This window comes from Tyto alba, unplaced genomic scaffold (assembly GCF_018691265.1).
Source record: "Tyto alba isolate M040663 unplaced genomic scaffold, T.alba_DEE_v4.0 Super-Scaffold_12, whole genome shotgun sequence".
Classification (NCBI taxonomy): domain Eukaryota; kingdom Metazoa; phylum Chordata; class Aves; order Strigiformes; family Tytonidae; genus Tyto; species Tyto alba.
In genome coordinates, this window is record NW_024881274.1 from 7,323,151 (window position 1) to 7,349,917 (window position 26,767).

At 52.7% G+C, this 26,767-nt stretch overlaps 1 protein-coding gene across 1 annotated transcript; it reads left to right on the forward strand.

The window, feature by feature from the left end:
* The first annotated feature begins 5,794 nt into the window (after positions 1-5,794).
* On the forward strand, positions 5,795-26,530 carry RND2 (Rho family GTPase 2). Its single transcript, XM_042787489.1, has 5 exons — positions 5,795-5,948; positions 6,030-6,117; positions 20,144-20,253; positions 24,113-24,247; positions 25,081-26,530. The coding sequence occupies exons 1-5, from the start codon at positions 5,847-5,849 to the stop codon at positions 25,327-25,329; spliced, it is 684 nt and encodes a 227-aa protein (XP_042643423.1). The 5' UTR covers positions 5,795-5,846; the 3' UTR covers positions 25,330-26,530.
* The last annotated feature ends 237 nt before the right edge of the window (positions 26,531-26,767 follow it).

Below are 26,767 nucleotides of genomic sequence, written 5' to 3' on the forward strand. Positions count from 1 at the left end.
AGGAGCAGTGCCAGCCCATCCTGCCCAGCTCTTTGTTCCACCTCCCTTTATTTTCACACAGGGCTCTAACAGTCCCTCTCCTCTGCTCTCAAGGACACTGGAACAATGAACAGACAGGAGATAAGAAAGCCTGGCAGCAGTTTGCTGGTCAGCAGTCAGCTGCCTGTGGGAGCTCAGCCCTGGCTGCAGGGCTCACTCAGGATGGACCCCAGGAGGGCCAGGCCCCCAAAAGCCTTCCCTCACCCAGTGAGGCTGCCTGAGACCCCACTCGGGGCTGGAGGCTGACTGCCCGCCGTGGGGCATCCCCACACCCAGCTGCAGGCGGAGCGCTCAGAGCTGAGGTTTCCCGCTCCCGCCCAGGCCCTGACCTGGTGCCACCATCTCCTGGTGCTGCCCCTGCTTCCCGAGACCACCCGCTCCCAGGCCACCCCCAGCTGCAGCCCAGCACAGGGGGTTGCCTCTGGAAGGGGATGTGGGGCTGCAGGCAGACCCCATGGGCTGCTGGGGCCCACAGTGATGTTTTTAGGGCTGCATATTTGGGTATCCTGGATCTACAGCAAGTGCTGACTTTGATTTGTCTGTCTGGGTTGGTTGGGAACTCAGGAGAAAGATTCCTCCTGCCTTTGTTCTACCTTTTCATCACCTGTGTCTGCAGAGTGTTGGGATGTGCACAGAGGTAGACACAGACGAGATCTCCCAGCTGTAGCGCATGTATCGGGAATGCTGTGCCTCCTGGATGACACTGTGTCCATATCACAGTAAATTGCATTTAGATTTGGCAGGTAGAGCAGCGGGTGGAAGATACCTGGCACAACCCCTCAGACGTACCTGCCACTCACAGCCACACTTCCCTGTGCTGCTGTTTTGATCACAGAGACAATGGAGGTGATTGTCAAGTGGTAAGTAATGCTCAGTGAACATCAGTTCACTCCTTGTGGTGACAGCAGACTGAAGAAATCCTCCCAGCACAGCAAATCATTCCCACAAAGAACACTGCCTTAGCTGGGCTGAGGCTGTTCCAGCATCTTCCCCCGCACAAACCCAGATAGCGGAGGCTGAGGAAGCGCAGCACAAGCAAGTGGCACGGCCGGTGCGAGGCCGGTTTCCAAGTGTGCACAGAACAGCATCCCACCGTGTCTTCCCCTGGAGTCAGGCACCTTCTGTACTGCGGTCCCTAGAGAAATCCTGTGAAATGAGAATCTTCCTCCTTAACTTCAACCTTACACCACAGTATCAATAATTTACAGACAAGTATAGTCCCAAAACTACAGGCTTAGCAAAGCCACGTGCTGTGCACCCATTAGAAGCCAATTATTTGGTCAGCAAGTCTTACCTTGCTGAAAACGCATAAACTTCCCCTCAGCGTGGCTTTCAAGGGATTGGGTAATCATATGTCATGCAGGACCAGGTAGCATGGTGCATGCTTTGCAATGGGAGACAGTTTTCTCTGCACCACTGGAAACTCTGCTGCTGCTCAAGGGCCTCAGTGCTCGGCACGTCCCCAGTGCCAGCTGCTTGTCCTTCCCCTTGCTCACCACGGGCACATAAGCTGCTTTGCGAGGAAAAGTAAGTGTGGCACTGAAACACAGAAGTGTGCAGCAGCAGGGCAGCAGAGCCCAGGACCCTCCTGCACCCAGCCCAGCTGGGGCAGCCCCCGTGGGAAGCCCCACTCCCCAGACCACAGCAGGGACCTTCCCACTGGCCTGTGGCCCCGCTGGGTGTAAGGGATGGCCCCGACCCAGCCCAGGCACACGCAGCTGAAGGATGCCACTGCACTGTGTTGGGCCTACTTAAAGGAAGACTTTAAAAGGAAAACCGTTTTTCCCTGATTTGTGTTTGGGATATGCAATTCACATTTGAAACTAAATGGGAAAGAAACTGGAGTTTTGAGGGTTCGTTTCTGTTCATTCCCCGCCCTTCCCATCTCCACCACTCTCCACGTGATAAAGAATTGCACAACTGAAAATACCTCATTTTGGTGAGTGATTTCAAACACGAAGGTGATGGAAATCACTCCTACTGCTAGAGAAACCATTTCCACCGAGCACCTCTGTCAGGGAGTGCCCATCTGGGCTCGCTCTGTCAGCCCAACAGCCGGTGCTGTGTGCTGGAGCCGGCGCTGGAGCCGTGCTGGCACGGGCAGCCCTTACAGAAGGGGCACGCTGGGCCGTGTGCGTGCTGCACGGCCTCGTCCCAGAGCAAGGCGAGGGGAAGGCCAGTGCCGCTGTGGAAGCTGCATTTCAAGTAGCTGGATCTGGCGTGGGAGGGGACGTGTGTGGCAAAGAGGTTTCCACACTCAAAGGGACAGAATCAGCCATTTCATCCTCCCACCCTGACCCTCTTTGTGTGCCTTCGGTGCTGCAAGTCCCTGCCCCTCCGAGGAGCCTCTTGTTTCCTGCAGGACAGCGATCAACCAGCAGCCAACCTGTGGCGTCTCCCAGACCCCCACATTCTCTCCAGCTGCTGCTGGGCCTGATGAATCCTAAGGAGCGGTGTCCTGAGAGAGAGAGGGGGGAAAAGGGAGCTGCTCACTTCCAGAAGAGTGTTGCAGCAGCTCCAGATCACTTTCTCAACACAGAGAAATCTGCAGCAGTAATTGAGGTATTGTGCCTCCTCAGCCTGTAACACACATGCTCTGACTGCAGTCTTTCCAGCAGAAGCCTTGTCAGTTGAATGCCTCCTTGCTTTAATCCCTGGGATTGCTGAAGGATGCTGCTTTCATCTGATAGCATTTATGGACTGTTATAATGAGCTTTGGCTTGCTGAGATAAATTAAATTGCTCACCCAGAGGTGCAAACTTCATTAATGCCAGCAGTGAGTCAGATCAACGTTATTCTAGCACAGAATGTAAACAGGCTGGACACATGAAAGGATTTGACTGGGATTTTTTTTTCTCTTTCTTTTAACCTTCCTAATTGCTGTTGATTTGTATCTTTTGCTGCATGTGTTCAAACTCTACTGCTTCTCTACCTATTCACCTTCCAGGGGAAGCCATCAAATCACACACCATTCGGGACTAAATGATTTAACTACTGAGTGTTAACAGTTAACAATACTCTACAGTTTGCCTGACAAGTTTCTAGCTCTTTCACATGTTTGACAAACCCCAAAACATACTTAAGACTATATCTGATGAGAAATTGTGTCCCATATTTCTGTCCCAGTTTAGAAGCTTACCTGTGGAAATAAGATGTTGCAGACTGAGACAAATGGCATAGAAAACGAAGTTAACAATGCATGCACCATAAAAATACAGAGAAAGTGTCACTGCATAATGTGATGGGCGTGATCTCTGTGTCCTCAGGGGTGACGCTTGTGCACCTCTCATTAGGTACATGCATGCATTGTTCAGGGGTCATGACCATACAACGGAGTACAGGAGAGTCTTCACTTGCTACATTCATCTGCTTCATCATGTCTAAAATTAGGTCCAGAGCCTGTGACTGGCTGCAGATGACCAGTCTTTGACGATCTGTGCAGGCACAAGAACAAGATGTCACAGGCTCCAAGTTGTGGGTCCTTTGGTAAAGGCTGTTTTCTCCCAGTACGTTTCCCTAGTACACGTCCTGAGGATGCCTTCTAGCTTCTTTGTACGGGAAATATAACACAATAAAGTTAATTCATAATAGCAATTAAAATCCCTGTGAGCATGGATCAGCAAGGGAGGATCTAGCCACTGGAGAAGTATTTTCAGGAGCAAATGTGTGGGAGCCATCTGTCGCCTCACCATACGTGGTGATAGTCACAGCATGTCTCTCTCTGCATCCTATTCTGAAAATTTACACCGTGACTGTAGGTTGCCTGACATATTTTGCAAGTGTTGCCTGCCAAAAGGTGCACTGCACCAAATGGGGCACAAGGCTCAGCAGTGACAGTGCCCCAAGTGGCTCTCAGCAAAACGCAGTCTCAGCTGCTTTTTCTCCCTGTGGGAAGTCAAATGTGGCTGGCGGGTTTGCAGAGGTCTTGAGTATTCACTACAGAAAGTTCCCTGCTTCCTCTGAATTAGGGTCACAATAATCTGTTGGTTGGAAGCAAAAAACCTAAGTCCTACTAAGAAATATGGTGAAAAGCTTTAAGAAGAAAGGGTGTTGGCCATGGGAACAGCTTGCTCCAGGTGACACCTATGGCCACCCAGCACTCCTTTACCTGCAGTTGCAAGTAGAATGAGCTTTTCCTTCCATTCCTTCACATAAAAGCTGAGCAACATGCACACATCTAAGAAGGCCAAAAACCCTACAGGGCTTACAAAACATGACACAGTGCTGCACAAGCTCCTTTCCTTGGGGAGGGTGGAAGGAAACAAGCATGTGACAGTTACTCATCGCATTGCTTAAGGCAAGACTGGGAGGCATGGAGAGATGCTGCAGCAATACACATGGCAAAGCTACAGAATGAGGAATTGACTGACAACAGTTTCCTGGCCCATGTAATGCAGGAGTCAGGCCAGGTGAGGACCTGAGCTATGCTACAGTGATTCCAGGACAGCGTCATCCTCTTGGTTCTCAGGTCTTGTTTGGTACGCGATGAGGGGGGGACCTGAATTCTGATTTGACCAGCTGAATGTGCTAAGGATGCACCTTCAGCCCCGTTTGCACTTGGCTCCTGCCCCAGGGGTGCATCCCAAGCCACGGGACCTGTGTGGCCCATGACCTCTCCAAGGTGCACGCTGATGGAGGCTGACACATCCCAGCCAGTGCTTGGCTGGCAGTCCCAGCAGAAAGCAAAGCAGCACTCAGAACCACTGGGTAGCTGTATGGCAACATGCCTTGCACTATGTCTCCGTTCTTTACTCATTCCAACTTCACGCATAGTACCATTATTTATATATGAAAAATGACTGCGATTTCAGCAAAAACAAACTGCCCCCTCAGTCCATTAATAAATCTGGTTTCGCTGCCAAAACATTTTAATTTCCACTTCTTCAGACTTGCTTTGTCTTCATTGTCTCTATTTTTGCTGCATTTTGTGACAAACAGCTTGTTTCTGACAAATGAAAGTTTGCCGTTACGGTAAATCTTTCTGCAGCGTGGCCAGCAAATGTTAGCAGCAGAAAGGCCTTTCCTTTTTCAATAATTCCTCTAATTAAAATCACTGCCTGTAATTTATAGATGCACGGTCTGTACTTGGGGAGGGACGGAAAGCAGAAATTGCTGCCCTCTTTGCAGAAGGCTGGGCAGCCAGGCCTGGGCTGGTGCAGCCTGTACGTAAGCCCGGTCTCCTGCCCCCACCCGCATGACACGGTCATGGACACCGGTGATACAGGATTCTTAACGCTCGCGTAGAGCTGGCGAAAATGCGGGGTGTTCCCGTGTCTGCCAAATTCCTCGGGGGAACAAGCCCCGCTCCTTTAGCAACGCCGGGGCTGGAGGGCCCCGGTGGGAAGCAGGGCAGCTCCCGTGCAGGCACCGGCAGCCGTTGCGGGCTGCTGTCTCTCCCGCCGGTCCGGAGCGGTGCCGGGACGCGCCGGATCGGGCCCTCTCGCCGTGGTATCAGCGGTGGGAGGCGGCGGGCGGCGGGGCGGGAGCCGGGCGGGGGGGGGGACGGCGGCCGGGCGGTGGCAGCCCCCGGCGGGGCCGTGCCCGGTCCCGATCATCACGGCCCCGGCCCCGGTCCCGGGAGAGGCCCGCTCCGGCCCCCACGCCGCGTTCGGCGGGTTCGCGACAAGCCGCGGCTACCGCCGGGGGGGACGCCCCGAGGGGGCGGGGGGGGGGGGCGGCTCCCGGGGCCGCGGCCCTGCCCAGCGCCGGCCGCACTCCGCGCCTGGTTGGTGCCGTCGGGGCCGGGGGCGCGGCCAGGCCGGGGCCGTCCCGGTAAAGCGGCGGCGCGGGCGGCGCGGCCCCGCACCATGGAGGGGCACCTGGCGCGCTGCAAGATCGTGGTGGTGGGGGACACGCAGTGCGGCAAGACGGCGCTGCTGCACGTCTTCGCCAAGGACTGCTACCCCGAGGTGCGGCGGGCGGCGGGCGGGCGGGCGCGGCTCCCCGGGGCTGGGCTCGGCTCACCTCTGCTCTCCCCTCCGTCCCCCCAGAGCTACGTGCCCACCGTCTTCGAGAACTACACGGCCAGCTTCGAGATCGACAAGCAGCGCACCGAGCTCAACATGTGGGACACCTCAGGTGGGCCGGGGGCCGCGCGGGGCGGGGGGGGGGGGCGGTGGGGCCGGGCTCGTCGCTCTGGCCGAGGGTCTCCCCCCTTCCCCGGAGCCCCCGGGCTGGGGCAGCGCCCCGCGGCCCAGCGCCCGCGAGCTCCCCGGCCGGGTCCCGGGCAGCCCCCGCCGCCGCGCCGGGCGCCCCCCCGCGCGGCTCCGCGCTAGACCCGCTCCATCCGTGCCGGGCTGGGGACGCAGCCCGGTAAGGACCGAACCAGCTCGGGGGTGCGGGGCGAGGCCGGGAGGAACGGGGAAGAGGCGAGGCGCGTCTTGAGAAGGGAGAGACCTCACCTTGGAGAGGAATGCGCTGTGGGAATGCGCTGTCCTTTCATGGCTCTGCGACAGAGCGTCGGGGGTTCTTTTTTGTTTGGTTTGGTTTTGCCTCTGTGTCCTCGGCTGTGATTCTGCAGGAAGGCACAGGCACAGCTGTCAGCCCACCAAGACCCTTCCTGAACTTCACGCTGCCTTTCTGTGGAGGTGGCAAGTTGGAAGTGAAGTGCTTGATGCAGAGCTAATAAAAATATTGGCATCCAGCAAACTTCGTGTGCACCTTTTCCTTTACCTCTGGCAACCTTTTTGGACTGCTGCATACACATGGTGCAGCTGAATGCTGTGCTCTGTTGGTGTACCTACATCACAGGCTTGCTGATGCTCTCTCCCCATAATTTCTGGAGTCCTTATGACAAATGAAGTCTTCTCGGTGTCCAAGAGCAGTAGTAAATTGAAATGTGACTTAGGACTTTCTTTGCTCTTGTATATTCTAATTCCTTTTACAGCCTTCAATTTGCAGATGTAAGATCAGCACAGCTCTACCTATAATAGTGCCTTTACTGAGTCTTGGATTAGCTCTAACATGTAAAATGTGTTTGTTGAGTCTGCTCTGGAGCCTCCCGACAAAGAAGACCTTGCTTTTTCTGCTTTTTATTCCCTGAAACAAAAAGAGGTCTTTTGCTTTGCCTGCATGATATGTGCTATGATGTGAGCCACAAAGATGCTGGCTCTCAGGGCAGCTCGTGGTGCTGGAGCTGTGGATGAAGGATTGGCTCTCAGTGTTTGACTGGGAGCTGTGCTTGAAGCACAGAATGGTGGCTACGACGTGGAAGTCATTGCATAGTGGATGGTGCTGGGCTGACGTGTCTGCCTGAAGCCTCTCAGACGTGGTAGCAGCGAAGCCATCCTGGTCAACCTGGGGGCCTTCTCTGCAGAGGGTTCCCTGGAGCTGCTCCGATGGGGTGAGTCAGGCTGGGGTGCGCTGGGAGTGAGGGGTGGCTGACCCTGCATGTCACCAGGGCACGCCTGTGTGTACGCCCGCAGCTTGATCATCCCTGTGGCTGTGGGGGTTTCCAGACCGTGGACTTCTGCCGCCTGTGGAAAGGGACTGGGTGGGGTATCTTTGTTAGGTACCGAATGGTTTGCTCTGAGTGGCTGTACTTCACATGAAAAACTTCACCTTTTGAGAGTGCGGAAGCATGCTTGATACATTGCCTGCTTTTTAGGAATTCTCCAGAATGTTTGGCTTTGATCTTACAAATGTTGAAAGAAAAGGACACTCTGTATCTGATACTTGCATCTGATGCTGTCACGCATTCATTTTTACCCTTTTCAACAAAAGAGAAGTTTGTATAATGTTTATCGCTATAGCCAAGAGCAAGTGGACTTTGATTCTTTCTCCCTTCTTATGAAAAATGTAAGACCTTTTTAACAGCTTTGTTGTAGATATTTGCTAGATAGTTTTCCAGATACATTCCATTCTGTTGCAGCTTTGATTTGAAATACACAGGAGCTAGTTCTTCAATAAACAGTCCTTGCAAAGCAATACAAGGCAATTTTCCCTAGTAATCAAAATTATATTTTTAGCTGTAGACTGCAAGCTGCTCTTGAATTTTCACTACAACTTTGGAGTCACTCGTAAACAGGAGCTTTGTTAAAAGAAGTTTTGAACAATAGTGAATTGAACCAGCTGAGCTGAAGGGATTGAGTGGCTAATTGCCCTCCTCATGAAGAATGACAGGCACTGGGGTGCACTTTCCCTTGTCTCTGTGCTACCTCCTGTCTCTTTTAAGCAGCTTCGCATGCAGGGCCTTATTGTTCATGATAAATTCCCTCCCAGCAAGAGCAGGAGGAGAGGTGCTGGGAAACTTCTCTGTTCCTCCTGTCAGGATTGCCTTTTATATTTTAAACATTCACCATCTCTTAGAGAAGTAATGGGAACTGAAGGTCTCCTCCAGAAACCAGAAGAGACCTGGACAGAGACACTGACTTTTGATTTTTTTTTTTTTTTCCTGGTTGGCTTTTTTTTTTCCTTTTTTTTTTTTTTTCCTAATTCCCCACTGCATATAGTTAGTTGTGAAAGTGGTTGGAGACTCTGGAAGCTGCACAGGGTAAGCTGAGCATCATCCAGCAATGGGTGTTGGGGCAAGAGCAGTCTTCCTGGAAAACTCCCTTTATTGCAACCGAGAGTGGCCACAGCCTACCTGGCCACTCCGAAGTCCCGTTGATAATGTCTGTACAAATGGGGATGCTGTCTGCTCCCTGGGGCTCGTAGTACCAGCTGATACAAGTGCATTGGAAAATGCAGCCTTTCGGGCTGAATTTGCCCCTCCTGCTAAGTGGCAAATGCAGGCTGTGACATTAGCAGCTGGCAGGCAGTAAATCTAGTTAGCAAGAAATATTGCCATAGGGTGGACAGAGGTGTTGGAGAACTGAATGGCTCCCAAATTGTATTGGGACTTCTGATTTCCTTTAAATGTCTTTTAACCCTTTTTCCATTGACTAGTTTTTCTGAGGCTGGAAGGTGACTCTGAAAACTCTCCAGCACTGAGAATCCTTCACAAGGATGAAATCTGTGCCACTCAGGGCAAATGTGAGGACTCTGCACCGTTTGAAGTGCCTTAGATCTAGGAACCTACCAGGGAAAAAAATGAACCAAGTTTGAGCTTGACGCTTCGTCCATCATCTGCAGGTTCTGGCTGCATTTCGTGTTTGTTTCTAAGTCCCACCTCTGGCACACTATTTTGGTAAAATTGCTTCAGGTGCCATTTTACAGCACAGCAAGGATGTCCGGTCCCTTCCGTCCCCCTGAAAGCCTGTACTACATGCTGTTTTGTAAAGCCTCCATTAAAAAGCAGTTTGACATCTTTGTGTGTGAGGGAAGGGGTGTGGATTCTGCCTGCTGTACTGGGTGGACAGGGCTCTGGCTCTGGGGACCTGCCATGCCCTGGCACCTCTGCTCGTGAGCCTTATGGAGAAGATGATGCTTTGCTGCTATTCTGCTCCCATTCTGGTAAATTATTTTTTTGCTGCCTATTGGCCAAATGTGCTCGGCACAGAAACAACTCCTCTGCATGGCGCCAGTACCTTGTGGCGGGGGGAAACTCCTGTTCGACGGGATGCCTGGTGGCTTAGGAGTGCTGTTCCCAAAGGGCTGGGTGCCTCCCAGACCCGCAGTGCCAGTGCCCCAGACCTGTCGGGAAGAGTTTTCTTCCTCACAGCCAGGTGGAGGCAGGGTGGATGGTTTTGTGATCACTAGCAATGCTTTGCAAAAGAGTAGGCGAGTTTCATTTCTGTGCTTCAGAGGAGTGAAAGGGAGCGCAATTACCAGTAGGTGTGCACTGGGCAGGTAGGTTTTCCTCAGCAGTGCGGTAGCTGTGCTCCCCATGGGACCAGGGAGTGTCCGTGGGTCTGCCCCACGCTGGGAGCTCTTGTGCCTGGAGTGGAGCAGCTGTGGTGCTCAGCAGGTCTCCAGTTCAGCACCGGCTGATGTCCTCCTCAGGGAACAGCTCTCGGTGCATTCCCACAGTGACTCGGGCATTGCCAGGACCCGCTGCCCACCCCTCTGGACTGGCCCAACACGCCTATCCACCACCCCAGTGACCCCGCAGAGCCCCTTGCCCAGTGCTGGGTACTAGCAGGGGGAGAGATGGTCTCAGGCAATGCTGCTGCCCGATGCCTCAGAACGCCGGGGTGCTGGCAGGTCTGGGGCTTTGCTCTGTGCCTAGGTGTTGGATTTTTTTTTTGTTTTGTTTCCAATAATAATGAGGAGGAAGCTACTCTGTGAATGGCAGTCTGGGCTCAGTTGTCTGCTTTTAGTTCACATCCCCTTTATGCTGGGAGGCTCTGCCTGCTTTCTGTGTCTGTGGCCTCCGAGTGCAGGCAGGCAAAGCAGTGGTGTGACCTGAGGCTATTTATGTGCTTGGTGCCCTTTTTGCTGGTGCAGATCCCAGTGCAGAGTAGAGATGCCTGTTTCTGGTAGGGGCAGCTGTGCCAGTGGCTCAGGGGGCTGCCCAGGCCTGGCACTGTGCGTTGTAAATGATCACTGTCATCCTGCAAAGCTGCTGGAGTGGACTTTTCTGTCCTTTGTGGACCTGCAGGATGCACTGCTGCCGAGAGCCACAGTGTCTACCACAACCTGCAACACTGAAGATCAGTGCCTACAGGTTCAGCAGTGCTGCTTTCCTCCCTCTGTGCCGCAGCTCACAACAGGGGAGTTGCACTCCTGCCAGTCCTTCGCCGGGGCTTCTGTCTCTTGCGCAGATGTGCTTTCAAGACAAGAATAACATTATGAGTTGCAAATCTCCCTCCGCCTCCCTCTTTGCCTGTACTCAGCAAACAGTCTGCCTTGGTATGGCCTGTGTGGGAACCTACAGGCTGTGATAACAGATCCTTCTTTAGGGGAACTACTGAGGAATGTTGATGAGATTAAGGAGCTGAAAGGGGCTGAGTTTAGTGATGGCATCTCCATGGATGCTGAGGCTCTCTGTGCCTGGATTCCCAGCGTTCAGCTCCAGGATTGCCATGGCTGCCAGTTCCAAAGTGCAAGAGCAAGTTCTGTCTTGGGAAGAGTTCAATGGCACTTGCACTCTGAGGCAGAGAAAAAAATGTGGAGCTGCCCTTTCCGTACCAAAATAGCTCCTCCCATGCTCCCTGTTGAGGCTGGAGCCTGAAACCAGCATACTTGTGTTTTGCCTCAGCACAAATACGTAGTTAAGCCTAAAAATATGTGCAGCTGGGTCACATTCTCAGGCAGGTCAGCAACCAGTCAGACATAAGTTTAAAGAGCTGCAGCAGAAATGCTTATGCTGGAGTGGGTGGAGGATGGACCTGAGAAGACATGACATGACAGTCCCCTGAGGATCATCTCACTGGGCTGGGCATGGTGCGGGGCTGTTGTGATGCTGTGTGGCTCAGGGATGGAGGTTGCTTCTCCTGAACCTCCCAGCAGCAAGGGCAGCATGCTCTGTGGCAGCATCTGTCCTTTCTCCCCTACGGACCCGGGACTCTCAGCCTCTGCAGGGCTGTGGGGTGTCCTGGGCGTCATGGGGGGTGCTGAGTAGGAACAGTGCCATCAGCAACAACCAGCCGACCCTGTTGGCTGCTGCGACCTTGTAGGCAAGGAAGGTCTTTCTGTGTGGTGGGTTTGTTCCCACCTCTGATGCCGACCCTTTTCCACGGTACTGATGTGATCCACTCTCTCCTGTGGATAAGCACAGCATCGCTCTGCTCTCCCTGTTTCTTCTGTTAGTCTGGCTGTTCTGTGGCACCCACGATGCTGCTTTAATGCTGATAGGGCAAGTGGAAGCTCCTTATCGAGGCGATCACATAAACAGACCTGCAGAAACACCCTGGAGCAGAGCAGTCATGCCCCATCCCCTGTCTGTGATGGTTTGCCTTTCTAATAGCCCTCCCCCAGGGTGGTGCTGAGCATGCCTCCCTTGCCTCACCAAACAGTGCTGGTGTGCTTTGGGGTGGATGATGGGGGACAGCAGGAGTCTTTGTGGGAGTGAGGGAGGCAGAGTGATGAAGGAGCTGGTCAACCTGGGCCCTGGATGTGTGGTGAGGACATGGGTGCAGCTTTCCTTTTGCACCAGATCCTGAAGATAAAATCTTCACTTGATTAAACTTCACAAGTGTACAGGCCCAGCCTTCCCTGTGGGGAGAAACCTTATCTGGTAGTCAAGCAGTTAGGGAGGGATCTGCTGCTTATGCACAGCAAACCTGAAATGTGCAACATTGCATAAAGATAATTGTGTTCATTCAGCCCTCAGACATGTTCCCCAAAGACAGTGTGCTGGTTGTGCCGTGGGAATCTGTTGCCACTCCTAGTCCTTGTTGTTCTCCACAGAAAGGATGACAGGCAGGTTGTGGCAATCCCAACTGCCCTTGTGATGTGGCAAGAGTGCCAGGAAGGGAGTTTTGGCTCCCATTGGTCTCCCTTGTCAGCTGCCACGGGTACGATTTCCAGCACGCTTATGAGAAGCCTGAATGACCTACTCGGGCTGCCTCTGCAACCCCAGCCCTCCAACCCCAGACACGATGCTCCCCCAGAGATGCCAGCAGGGACTTCTACAAGGAGCTTCCAGAGCTGCCTCCCAATTGCCAGAGTGAGGTTTGCATCTGAGCAAGCTCCTCTGAACCTCTGTAAGCTGCATGTGTGAGACATGGCACAGGATCTGGATAAAGCAGAAGCACCCTATGCCCGCATGAGGTGGGGATTCATCTGCTGGTATATCCAGCAGAACAGCCTCCTCCTGAGTGACAGGTTTCCAGTAATAAGATCTGGAGAGGGGCCCAGAAATGCCACCTCAGCCCACACAAATGCCATTCCCTTAATCCTGATCATGTCCATCCTGAAGGTATGTCAGCTGGACTGTTTAGTAATTTACTCACTTTTGTACGTGCATCATAAGAATTAGGAGCAGAGGTTAATTGTCCAAGCTGATTAGCTGTTGTTTCTGTCATGCACTTTCCAGGCAAGTGCTTGTTCCCTACCATGGAAGTTTCCTCCTTTCCTATGCTTCAGTGGGTTGCAGTGATGTTGCACAAGCAGGAGAAACATCACGGTCCAGGCATGAGAGAAACTTGTAAAAGTCCTGGGGACAATGTCCATGCCATGTTCGGTGTCCCTCGGAGGGCTGGACTAGGGGTAGTTGCAGTAGTGGTCAGCAGTTCCCTCTGCTGATCCCTGTCTCCCTCCAGCTTTGGTGGGATGCCTCATCTGTCCTGGTTTTGCCCACTTTCTCTCTGGCAGACAGGGCTTTGTGTCATTGCAAGTCAACTCTTTGACCCTGACCTTACTGCCCGACAGGGTCTGATAGTTGGGGCCCTCCACATCATGGGGGGCTGTCATACCTGAACTTCTGAAGAACAAATTGTGACCTTCACTTGGGTAAAACCTTTCTGAGACCTTGCCTGGAAGGGTGACAGGATCTCCTTCTGTGGCAGAGCCTGCCATCAGAGGGGCTTCTGTGAGAAGATGCAGGGGATGCAGTGGTAAAATGCAAAATGCTCTGCCCCTTGGGCTGAGATGGGGATGGCCTCTCAGAGGGAAACCGTGGCCAGCTTTGCTTGGCTGTGGTGTTGCTGGGGCAGACCCAGGGAGCCCCGAGCAGCACGGGGCACCTCAGTGCTGGCAGGGGTAGCAGTCCATGTTTACCAGCCTGGCATTTCCCATGCAGACAATCAGGTTTTTGCTGTGGCGTGGATCTTGCCACGGTGGTGGCTCTGACTATTTTACCAGGTCTGCTTTGCTCTTACTGCCACTCACTTTAATCTCTAATGCCACTAATTGCTGCTTCTTTTGTAATTGTGACCCTGGAGTTGTTGGCTCTGGGCTTTGGACAGCAATACTGCCAGAGCCCATTGTTACCAGTATCTCTGAGTCTGTCACCAGTGCTTTAATTCCTGTCTCTGCCACTTGTCACTCTTCTGGGCTGGACTCTAATGAGCACTGTATTAGTGTCAGAAGCATGTTTTTTGTATCAGTGGGATCTGCATTATCCTCCCCTTCCAGACAATAATCAGCCAGGCAGGGTCAGGGAATCCTTAACCTGTCTCTGAGCTGAGTGGAGACCTGTGGGGTACTTGGGAATATTGCTGTAGTTTATCAATCTTCAAACAGAAAAATCCTCTGATTTTCTGTCAGGAAAGAGGGTCTGATTTCATGCTGGGAGGATGAAGTCGGTCTCTGAACTCATGATGGTTCAGATCATTGTCTCCCTGATGTGCAACTATTGCAGTCTGGGAGGCTACAATGGCTAATTGCCTGGTCTCCTGTTTATAAAGCACATCAGCACTTACGATACAGGGAAGGAGGAGGGCATTCGCATATTCTGTTCTGTTGTATGCCAGGCACACTGAGCTACTGCTCTTCAAACATTGTCTTCCGCCTTTGTAAAGGCAACTAAAATCTTGAAGGCAAGGACCTGTGTCTGCAGTTTACTAAGCTCATGGTTTCTTCTAAGTGAGCAGTCATCTCTGAGAAGTCCTTTATGGTGGAGATGCCTGTTCCTGGGCTCTGGGAGGCCCAGCTCCCTGGCTCCAATGGGGTGCCTTGCAGGAGGGGATGTCTTGGGGGATCCTGCAAGGAGGATGCACCCACAGAAACCCCAGAGAGGCTGCCGCTGGAGCCGTGTCACAGGCCACGCAGGAGGCAGAGGTGGCTGTGGGTTCCACGAGCGATGTGTCAGCATGGGCAGCTTCATCCTCTCAAACGGAGATCTGAGCTGGTTGTGCGCTCGGTCGGGGTGCTCCTGGGCTGGGTCTGTGACCTGCCTGTTCCCACAGGTGCTGGCTGGGCCACTGTATGGTCGAGCTAAGTTGAATAAAAGGACCACAGAAGAAAAATTTCCTTCCTAGTCTGTCCCCAGTAGGATAAAGGGACTGGGCACGACCTTTGGGGCTGTTTAACTGCTGCTCTCCAGTGTTCCCTGAGGCTGCATTCCTCTTCACTCTCTGCTGTTAAACTCTGCCATTGTTTCTCTGGGCTGATTTCCCCTTTTCTAATAGTGGGAAATATTTTAGGGTGACTCCATGCCCTCTCGTTGCATCTGCAGAGGAAATGGCAGCTCTGGAGTGCCCTGGATGTCTCAGAAAAGCAGCCGAGATTTTTGCGGGCTCACCATGGGGACTGGCCTCGCCTCTCTGTACTGGGGTGTCTGGGACAGCTGCCACTTCTGGCCTTTCTTTCATGGCCAGGTTTTCAATCCAGCATTTTTATGCTTTCCCCTTGATGGGCCCTGGGAGGACACAATAGCTGGGCTGTTACATGGGATGTGTGCCTTTTTCATGCAAATGGCTGCCTGAGCTGGGAGAGCTTGTTCAAAGCCCTACCCGGGAGCTCCGGTGGAGCTGGGTGAGGGGCAGGGGTGGGGGGCGCCCAGCCCGCCCGCCGCGCTGGGTGCCTTGTTCCCTGCCCAGCACGTCTGTGAATCGTACAGAGATTTCCCTTTCAGTCATAAGGGTGTGATATAAATAAAATATATTATTATTAACACCTTCATCATCATCTGCCTGGCAGAGGAATGACTAATCATGAAAGCTGTTAATTCACTGGCATCTCATGTAGTATTAACCAGGTATGGAGCACTCATGTGAGGAAAGCGTGCGGTGGCTGAAGGTGAGCGTCCTGCTCCCGCACCAGACCTCTGCTCCAGCTGTGCGGAGGAAAGAATCCCTGCCCAGCCCGGGGGATGAGAAGGGGACTCCGCGCCATGCCTCTACACCCAGGGCCTTTGCCTCTAGTCAGCAATCACTCAGATAAATTTCTTTGCAACAAAAGGCCACTTGGAGCTGTGAATTCAGCTCCAGAAAGCCCTGCTTAACCTCAGGACATGCTGAACGTGTGTGCTGGTACACAGCAGCTTCAGAGGGTTTGAGCCCCTGCCCTGGGAAGCGCTGGAGGTCCACGCAGCTGGTGAAGCTCGGTGAAGGGTGATTTGGACCTGTGGCAGTGGAGGGGATCGTCTCCTCAGGTCTGATGCTGGCCGAGAGGTGGTACCAGCTTCTTGCCATGCACAGGGAGAGGATGCTGAGACAGCAGCTGCACCTTGGTCCTGTTTTGATAGCTATGTCTTCCAGACAAATGCTTGGCTGAACTGGCGGTGGGATTTGTCTCGCAAAGACGACATTCTCTGTGGTCTCTAAAGGCTGCTGCTCGTCTGGCACCGCTGTGTGGGGAGGCAACCCGAAACTCTTTGGGCTTGTGGATGCAGCACTCCAGAAAGCTGGGATGAATTTCTGCTTCATTCCGTGAAGGATGTTCTTGGCTGTCCCTGCAGAAAGCAGCATGCACAACAGGGTTGCTGGATCTATGGGGAGAATTTACAGTGAGCCCTCCGAGACAAGTATGATATTGAAAAATTTAAGCCTTGGCAGTGCTTGTCTCTGTTTCAAGCCAGAGCTGGCTGGGATTGAGGGAGCCCCTTGCAGAGCAGATCATGGCTCTGCATGCATATTTGCTTTCCTGGTTTGTAATGTGCTATTGTTGGATTGAGGGTGCCCATGTGAGGAGGCTCATTATCTCTCAGAACAGCTAATAAGGAACAAATGAAGATTAACACTATGTTGGTATAGATGAAACAGCACATTTCAGTCCCCTGCCTGAGAGCGGCATCTGTGAGTCACAGTGCCAGGCATTTCGAGGGGCTGCCAGCTGACAGGAAAGAAGAGCTACTCCTGGCTGTATCTGCCCCTGACTTTCAGACAACCACCACGTGGATTTTATTTTTAAGCTGCTTTTTGGCTTGCTCCATTTTTCTCTCTTTAATCACAAACAGATAGGTCCTGTTTCTTGCAAACCTGAGTGCCAAGTGGGAGAATGACTCATGCAGTAAAGGAAGGCTGGATCTGCAGACACACAAGCCTTGGATGTGTGTGGTGTGTGAGTGTGCATGTGTGTGTTCAGAAGTGCCAGACTGTGGGTCTCTGGGGTGTCTTGCTGGAGTATCTGAAAGGTGTCAAGTGCTCAGAATCAATAAAACTGAAGACCTGGAGTTGAGGGAACTGAGGCTTTTGTGTTTGTTGTTGTTTTTTGTTTTCTTTTAATTGTCATACTCAGTGAGAAAGTAATAGATGCAAAAATAGCATAATCCCCCAAATAGAATTTCCTGGTTCAGTAGAGACATCTCCAAAGCAAGCTGGAGATGACCTAAGTTTGGAGCAGAGCAGCTCTCCTGCCCTGCGGGGCAGCACTGACCGTGGGTCTCCATCAGTCTCCTGGGGTGAGGCAGAGGTTTCCAAGGCCATGGGTGCTGGCTGCTCCCCCTGCCAGAGCTGAACGCTGGTGAGCTGAACTACCAACGGAGGTGCCAGGGGCTGCTCCTGCACTTTGCAGTTGGAGCAGAAAGTTAATGAATTCAAAGGCAATTTTGATCTCCTTAAGAAAATGAAGTTTGTGACCTAGTGCATCCCTTCCCTCAGCTCTTCCCGCCAGCACAGGGGTTCTCCTTCTGTGGTCCCAGGTGGTGGGAGCATGATTCCTGGCGCTGGGGTGGGGATTGTGGTGGCTCTGCAGGGTAACCCAGGGGCTGTGCCCCGAGCACGCCGGCGCTGCAGGCCTCCGCCAAGGAGCTGGCTGGCTGTGGAGCGGAGCAGCAGGTTGCTATGATACAGTTTGCTGTGGCAATGTCTGTGCTGAAGGGAGCCAAAACCACCTTTGCAAAAGGAGTGTTCCCAGGCTGGGAGGGGGCAGATTTATCTGCAGTGTTTATGTAAAGCTGAGGACCTGCAGGGAGAGGATGTGTGTGGGAACACTTTCCACCAGCACACGTGTGCTTGGGAGCCTGTCTGGAGGCTGGTACCCTTACGTGCATGAGGGAGAGCGCGCGGCTCAGATAAAGGACCCAGGAAATCCAAGCATGCAGGTGGGTGCTGGATCTTGCATCCCAACTGGTAAGCTTATACTGGGCACGAGACTGAAAACACAGTTCAGAGGGGAGCTTAGCGCTGCTAAGCTTGGTGCTGCCTTTGGAAGCAGCCTGGTCCTCAGTGGAACTGGGTCACCTTGCTGCACTGCAGGAGCGTGGGAGGGAGTGGATCACTCACTGGTGCCAGCTCCGCCAGTCGTGAACTGAAGCAGCTTGAGCCTGAAGTGAGGTCAGGTATCTCCATGTCTGGGTTGCCCTGACTCACTGTGCCTCCTTGTGCACCAGCCTGTGTCCTGTGTCCCCAGACCTGGCCAAGGCAGCACACGGACTGGTTCCTTTCCATGCAGGGAACATGACTTTCTCTCTAGGAAGAGGGCTGGGCTCTGCAGAGATCAGGATTTGTTTCTTCTGTACTGGATCCCAGTGGCTTCTCTTACCAGTGACATTGCAGGAAGACACCCAGGCTGCGACTTCTCTCACAGGGAATGCAAGTGCCTTCGCTCCTTCAGGCTGGCAGCAGCATGGCTGTCTGCAAGAGCTGGAGATACCTGTAGCTGATTATGCTGTGAATCCAAATGCACATCGAATCCCAGTGTGCCTGCCCCAGGCTCCGTGAGGGCAGTGGGGACTGCATGGGCACAGCTGGGGCTGTGCTGGCTGGAGCATGCCCTGAGCTCTGTGCTGTGGTGGTCCCAGTGGTGCTGCTGTTGGTATCTTGCTGTGAGCTGGTGTCAAGGGGGGAGCGGGTGGCCAGTCTCTGGAGCTGGGCAGGGTTTGGGATGACAGCACGTCAGCCCTCAGCCTGCCCTATGTGGGCTCTGGGCAGAGGAAGGGGCAGTCACGGACAGGTCTGCTCTCCTGGCTGAGTCTTGCCGAGGGATCTGGGGTGTCGGCAGAGCACTTGGTGTGCAGAGCTGTGCTGGAGGGGCTGTACCTCCCTCTGTGCTCTACATCAGTTGTGAGCCCCTGTGCAGACAAGAGCCGGGGTGGGGGCCCCTGCAGAGAATCGGCCTGTTCTCCTCTCATGCATATCCCAGGCAGATTCCCGTCCTTCCGGAAACACAAGCCACCATCATCCATAATTCATCAGGTGCTGAACTTCACCAAGGAGCCACCTGACAGCCGGCCTGGGTGCTGCACCCTCCTCCCAGGCTGGGAAAGTGCCGGGTCCAGGCATCCCGAGGGGCCAGGGCAGGAAGCAGATCCGGTTTCCTCAGCCTTGGGGTGGGCGACCCTTCTTTTGGAGGAGGCAGATTCAACAAGGACTCTGGTGTCTCTGCTTCCCCTTTTCATAAATAAACATCTGCTTCTCATCCCTCCAGGAAGTTTAGGCCATTGTAAAGAAATATAAAACCAAAACAGTTTTTTTAAGTAGCAGTGATCTGATTGCTCCATTACTGTTTACTGAGGCATCTACAATCACACACAGAATGCACTTCAAATAAAAACATTGTGGGACAATGACTTTAATGCCTGGAATTCGCATTGAAGGGGGGGGGTGTGTGCACGCGCATGCATGTGCTCATGTGCCTGTGTGGCAGAAGCTGTGCAGGATTCAGGCTGGGCTCTCTGCCTGCACGCTGAGAAATCCTGCAGAATACAGAACCATCCCCTCTAATTTATAGCTTGTTCACCAAATCCTGTCATATCTTTTACATGCCAAAAAGAACCTGTCTGACTTTTTCCAGCACAAATCTAAACCAAAAGGCGATCCTTTTTTTTACCTGTCTTAAATTCTCACAGTCAATGTGAGCGAGCTCTCCTGTATAAAGATAGCAAGAGAGGATGAAAAATAGCAGCAGCATTCCCTGTCTTCTCTCAGCCACACCTTTCCACCATTAGTGGTACAGCAACTGCATGACAAGTAGTAAGATACATACGCAAGTGGTGGAGAGAGGCATGTGCAGCTCTACAATATCACAGTCCTTCCAAGCTCTGCAGTGAGCCAGCATGCCCTGGCAGCACTGCTCCACTGCCACTTACTTGCCAGATGCTTACTAGGGAGGGAGAGGGATACAAAACTTGCATTTATTTCCACTTTGCAAAGGGATAAATGTAAGAGCATACGGATAAAACCTCTGACTTCCATGCCTAAACAAAGGGACCACGTCCTCTGCAATCCAAACTCTGCTGAACTTAATGGTGGCTGGTCACTGCTCAAAAGCTTGGGTCAACATCCTTTATCTCCAACAGAGCAGTTTGTGTCATGTGGCAGTGTCTCCAGTTCTTACTGGAATTAAAGATCCCTGCCTGGCAGAGCGGGCTGGGGGTTCTAGCCTGCCGGTTTGAGTAATAAGCAGTCAGTGGGTTGAGACTTTCTTCTCACCACTCTCCTCCCACTCCTCTCTGTAGGCTCAGCGTATTATGATAATGTCCGTCCCTTGGCCTACCCCGACTCCGATGCAGTGCTCATCTGCTTTGACATCAGCCGCCCGGAGACCCTCGACAGTGTGCTCAAGAAGGTGAGTGCCTGGCATGTCTTCTGGCCAGCGGGACGGGTCTTCTGCAGCAGCATGTGGAGCTGCCCTGGGGCTCCTGCTCCCTGAGGCTGTCCTCAGAGCTGAAAGCTCTGCCCTGTGGCCAAGCTTTAGCTGAAGTTTGCGTGGTCAGATGAGGATGGTCAGCCATTGCCGATCTCCTCTACATCGTCTGTGCAGAAAGCAAAATATTTCCATTTGGAAGGAGCCCAGTGAATGGTATAGCTCATAGTAGCTTTCAACATGTGTGGGGAGTCTTTGTGTATGCACACGTACAAATGTGGGGACAGAGAGAAATGTAGGACATTTGTTCTGTTTTTCATTGAGGCCTTGGAAAGTGTTGTGCACCTCTTGTTAGCATAACCACCACGAGTGTGCTATGGATAGTTTGCAGCAGCTGAGATGTGGCCCTTGGTGCCTGCTTCCATGCAACTAGCGAGCTCGGGTTTTTGGATGTTCCCTCAGTTCAGCATCTGCACAGTATGAAAGACAGCGTCAGTTCCCTATAGCTTGACAACAAGAATAATGAGCTATGGCACTGAATTTCAAGCCCATGAATGAATAAAATAAGATGGCGCAACGCCACTGGACTGGAAAGCATGCAGGCGCAGGGCCCTGGACACTGTCTGCCCTGGCAGAGCTGACTGGCCATGCTTCGTGTTCGCAGCTGAGAGTTTTCTATCTGCAGGTTAGCGCCTGTCAGCAAAGCAGAGGTTTCCAGCTGGCAGGTCCCGGAGAGCCCCCCAGGCCTGGGGATCCACTGTGGAGCACCGCTGGCTGGCCTCCAGGCTGGTTCCTGCCTGCCATACTCCGGGGGAGGAGGGGACACCCAGGGAACAGTTCCCATGCGAGGCTTTGCTCTGAGGTGTCATGAAGTCCAGCAACTCAGGATGCTGCCCAGGGCAGAGGGTGAATGGTCTCCTGGCCACTCACATCCCTCGGCCCTGGCCGTTGCCTGCCTCCCTCCATGAAATTCAGGGAGCTGTGGTTTCAGTGAGATCTCGCCGCTGTGCAGCAAAGCTGCAGTGAGCTCGCTGGCGGCTACATCCCGTCCCAGCGGCAGGTCTTGGCTGGCATCTTGGCTGTGAAGCTCTCGGAGACACTGAGGCGTGAAAAGCACTACAGAATAGTGATTCCTGTAGCTGCTCTCCCCTGTGAGCCCTAGGCTGCCGGGGCTGGACTGGCCACTGTCTGAACAAGTCCCATTGTACCGACTGCCCTCTTGGCCTCACCACATTTTGCCAAATGTTGTGCTGAAGCAAGTGCCTCTTACTCAGCTGCTGGGAGGGCTGAGAAGTGGGTCTGTGTCTCATGAGTGTCCTGGTGAGGGGACAAAGACCCTTCAGATAACTTGGTCAATGGCTCAGTGTTCGTTTTCAAAGCAGGTCCCGGGTACCAACCGTTCTGGGTGGTGGGAGACGTGTTTCATGTTGACTGAAAGAATTCACTGCTCAGCTTGGGAGTCAGCAGAGTAATAATGCAAGCAAATCACTTGTAACTTAATGAGATGCAAACCCATCAATAATTAGCTGGGGTTGGGATTTATTTATGTGTCTCTGCACACTCTTCATGTGAGTCCACACTGCTCAGTGCACGGTCTTCCCTATCTGTGCAGCCTCACAGATGCTTTGAGTACTGTTAGGCAATGTCTTTTTGATACGGTGACTTAAAATAAACCCTACCTAAATCGCAGGGGGTTTCTTGAGTGCCTCTGAGTAGATGCCTTGTTTCCTTTGGTGCAGGCTTGCAGCCTATGGAGGTGATGAAAATTCCTAAAACACCATGAAGTTGAAATGGGTTTTAGCTTTTGATATCAGATGAATAAGGAAAATAACAATCCCAATTCAAGCCTCAGGCAAAAATGCTAATTCAGCAGAGGAAATCTTTATTATTGCTGCCCTTCTGATTCCTGGGCTGCCTGTATACCATGTACAGTTGAAGGGAAGGAACCATCTGAGAGAATGCAAACAAGCAGCACTTCGTTTCATACAAAGCAGGTTTTTGTGTGGTGGTACCTTCATTCTGACCATTCTTGATAGCGCAGCAGATCTTAGGCTCCCTAAGACACCAGTCATGTGAGAAGAGGGTTGTACCTCTCTCCATAAACCAGGGAGCCCTATGTCATTATAGACAGCCTGTAAAGAGCAGACCCTATAGCTCAATCCCTTTGAGGATTTTCATCCTTCATGTAAATTAGGGTGTTTGAATTCCAGCTCCAAAAGAACCGCATCATCCTTCTCTTGTGGGTGTGTTAGCCCTTGACGCTGTGCTGCTGTGACACCAGAAATCTCCCAGAACACGGGGTTGTGGGCTTGTTTTTCTTTCCCCTTCTAATTGCCTAGGGTATATGCTTAACCATCAGTTAGCATAGCAGGCAGTTGCTAATTCCAAGTGATGTCTTTAGCAGTGGGTAATCTCTATTTATCATCTGCCTCCTACTTCAGAAACACTAGATAAGTAACCAGGGTGTTGACATGCTGATGGGGCTGTACAGGTCTCCTGCACAGAGAGGTCACAGGTGATGGTTTTATTTACTGATGTGGACACTCAGCTGCACATTGGGCATTCATTTTTGGAGCGCTGAAAGGGACCATTAGTGTGAAGGAAGTGGATGTTTGCCCTGGCCTTCTTCCATTGCTTCAATTCTTTATTTCCCTGGCTGTAGCTATGCTCTGAATATCTTAATGTCTTTAACATGTGACTCCCAATAATAAACAAATAATGAGTGTGTTGTGCAAAGAGCTTCCTGCTGACTGTGGTTCAAAAGGTCCAGTGAGGTTTACCTTTGGAGACCTGGATCTGTGCACCAGACTGTGTGGTCATTAATTTTCCACAGTCATACCCATGAGTGGTCTCCCGTGGCATCGTGCAGGGGACTGCAGCTTAGACTTAACAGGTTTGCAGGGCGTATCTGGAACAAGTGAGCATAAAGTTATCTGAGAAGCACTCTGACCATTCCTGTCCTTGCCTCTGGCAGTCATTAAAGTGCCTTGATGAGCTGATCGGTCTCCGAACAGCTGTGACCCCTGTTTGGAAAAGCCACACACACCAGAGTGCATAGTCTAGGCCTCTGAGGTCTGCTTTCCAAACTCAGTCCCATTACAGCCTCATTTTATGCTCAGAACACCGAAAGCTGCCTGTCCCTGTGTTCCCTGTCTTCAGCACAGTCTCCAGAGCCGCTCCTGGCCTGCCCCCTCTCCGAGAGCCCCTCTGCCTGTGCAGTGACCACCACTGCCTGTGCCCCTTCCCGAAATACGGGCGTACGGGCTGCAGCAGGGCCAAAACCAGCCTCAGTGCTGGCACCAGGCACTGCAGGTCCAAGGCAAGAGACCTGGAAGTGGCATTGCAGCGGCTACCCGTAGCAGTCCTGGTACCCTGACTGGTCCGGTTCCAGGTCCTGTGCAGAAACGAGCCAGGGCAGCTTGGCAGCACACGCTGATGGTCAGGAGGTGCTGGGACCCTCGGCTGCTGCAGTCGTCGTTCCCGCGGGGGAGAGGGAGATGCCATTTGCTGGTGGGAGCAGAAGCTACGGGCCAGAGTCGCGGGCTCTGCCGTGGCGGTGAGGCGTTTGGCTGGGTGATGCTGTCTGGTAGGAACTGATGGCGCAACTCTCCCGGCCTGTCCTTCCCTCCAGGTGGATCTTGGCTGGGACTTCTGGCCTGTTAGAACGGCGCTGGGAGCAATGAGCCGAGACTCTGTGATTGCCTTTGTTGTTCCAACCTTGACCCTTTCGCAGGCTGCCTGCAGCCTAAATTAACCTAACCTGGATGTGCTGCTGGGCCTCTTGAAGTGTCTCGTACACCAGCAGCCCCTGAGTACCTTCTCCCTCTTGTCTCCTTTGCAGTGGCAAGGGGAAACTCAGGAGTTCTGTCCCAACGCGAAGATTGTGCTGGTTGGCTGCAAGCTGGACATGCGGACAGACTTAAACACACTCCGGGAGCTTTCCAAGCAGCGTCTCATCCCCGTGACACATGAGCAGGTGTGTTTTAGCAGCCATTCCCGTAGGGCTTGTGGAGGTGAGGTGGGGACTCTTCCACAGGACGTACCAGTACAAGGAAGCTCAGCAACAAATGACCTACTGTGCCCAGATCTTGGTCTGAAGCTGGCTTGATCTTGGCTTAGAGCACTCTTTTGCCCATCTCTGGCAGACCTGGACTTGTTCCTGATGCTCTGCTGAACAGCCTCCTGGTTAGTAGCTGAAAAGTCTTTCCTCAAAGGTGGTGGAGATGCTTGATTTGACAAGTTAGACTGGATAAAGAGAAGTGTTGTGCTTCTGCATCTCCTAGCTCAGTGCAGCTCTTTCTGCTCCAAGTGGCTCTCTTGCCCGGGTTCTGTGTTGAGGCAGCACTGTCGGGGTGGGGGGCAAGCCACAGCTGGGGGGCCTGAGGGTCTGCTCCTGGGCTGCTGTGGCCCCCAGCAGACCCAGCAGTGTCTCCAGGATGGCCCGAGGACCCGGTCTCTGTGGTGCAGTGCAGTAGCGGCTGCGCTCTGTGCCTGGCTCCATGTTGTGCAGAGCAGGTTCCAGATGACTGTCATGGGGAGAAGGGCTGTCCAGGCCCTCAGCTTTAGGGGTGGCACCACGTTAGTTGGAAAGCGCAAGTGATTCAGAGTCCAGTGCTCTCACAGACACTTGCATTTTATTTAGAGAGAAAATGAGTAAGCATTGTGAGAGAGACGCTCCCGGCTGTGCCACGGTGCTTTGGTAGGGGTGCCAGCGAAGACAGGGCTGATGGTGATATGAATGGATGCTCCTTGCAGAGCACTGGTGTCTTAACCTTCTTCCCTCTTCCTCCCACTCTCTCTGGACCGCAGGGCAGTGCGCTGGCACGACAGATTGGGGCAGTGGCCTATGCGGAGTGCTCCTCCAAGGTCTCGGAGAACAGCGTACGGGATGTGTTTCATGTGACCACACTTGCCTCGGTCAACAGGGTGCACAAGAACTTGAAGCGCAGCAACTCCAAACGGGGACTGAAGCGGGCATCACAGATGCCTGGCAGGACGGACTTACTGAATGACACAGAGATCAGGAAAGACCGAGCCAAGAGCTGCTCCATCATGTGAAAAACAGGCTGTAAATAATGTGTGTGTGTTTTGTCCATTTTGTACAGTAACTGGCTGAGACAAGGGCATGGTGCTGGCTGCAGGAGCCAGCCTGCCTTTCCAAAGCCTTTCTCTCAGTCTCTAGGGCTGAGCAAAGAGCAAACCGGGGTGCACAAGTCACCCCCCATTGTGGAGACTTCTGGGTTGGCTGCTGCTGTGCGGATTGCTTGGGGTGAAGGAATCACTTGGCAGAGGAGTATTCAGGTGCTGGAAGGTCTGTGAGTGGGTGAAACAAAGTTAAAGGGAGAGATCCTGTGTGTGCCACCTGTACCCATGGTCCAGCCTTTACACCTGTGTGCCGCGTGGGGCAGTGGGCTGTGTGGTACCTGAGCTGAAGGGTGGGAGGTGGGTGGAATTGCTAGCAGCAGAGTGCGATCAGGAAAAGGTATTTTTCCAATCTTTCTTTAGAAGAGAAATGATGTTTGAGGTGGTGTTGCCTTCAGCTAGGCTGAACAGCAAGTCGCCATGGTAGGTGCAGGTCTGGGCCAGAGCTGGGAGGGAAGGCACCCTGGGAAGGAACCTTAACCTGTCAGGATGCCACGGTAGTCCACCTCCTGCAAAGCAAATAGTTAGGTGGCTCTTTACATGGTATTTTAGATACTTGAACTCCATTTGAAATGCAGCAGAGTGGATCTGGCTCCAAGGGAGAGGTTTATCCCAGTAGATGCATCCTGAGAATTGTGGTTCCCTTCAGCAAGCAAATGCCACTTGAGAGCTTGTGTCCCAGCTGCTGACAGCCTGGTTACTCATCAGACTGCTCCCTGCCACGGGCAGCTGCATTTCCGAGGCACATAACTTCTGAAAAAGCAGACTGCGGTAGCTATCCATATCCTGCTCTCCACCCATTTCCAGCTGCAGATTGTGTTGCATGGTGCTGTGTTTGTCTGGTACATATAACCAGAAAGATGATATGCCTATCTGCACCCTGTCCCCACTGTGGCAGTGGGAGGGAAGGTGCTCCCTGCCCCTCTTGCCCTCCTGTACAGCCTCCTCCCAACATCTCTCATTGCTTCTGCTGCTGTCCTCTCTAAATGCCTGACTACAGTGTTAGCCTTGACTTAATGTCACATAGACACTTTAAGGAAAAAAGAATCTGCTCCATTGCCAGATCCAGCTGTGTCAGTGGGCTACAGAAAACAAATAAACATAAGTGGAAAATGCATAGTGCTCGACTCTGTTCATTTTTAATAGACAAACCAGGCATCCTCTCAAAATGTCTTACTGCCTAACTTCTATTTGTGTCCTAATGTATCTCTCTAGCTCTTGAAATGCACTCACACATACACTTGAGTGAAAAACGCAGAGGACTTAGCTACATATATTCATTTTGGAGCTGAAACACCTGGCTTGAATCACCTCTCACTCCATCCTGAATCCTTAAATACTGTGGAGCATTTGC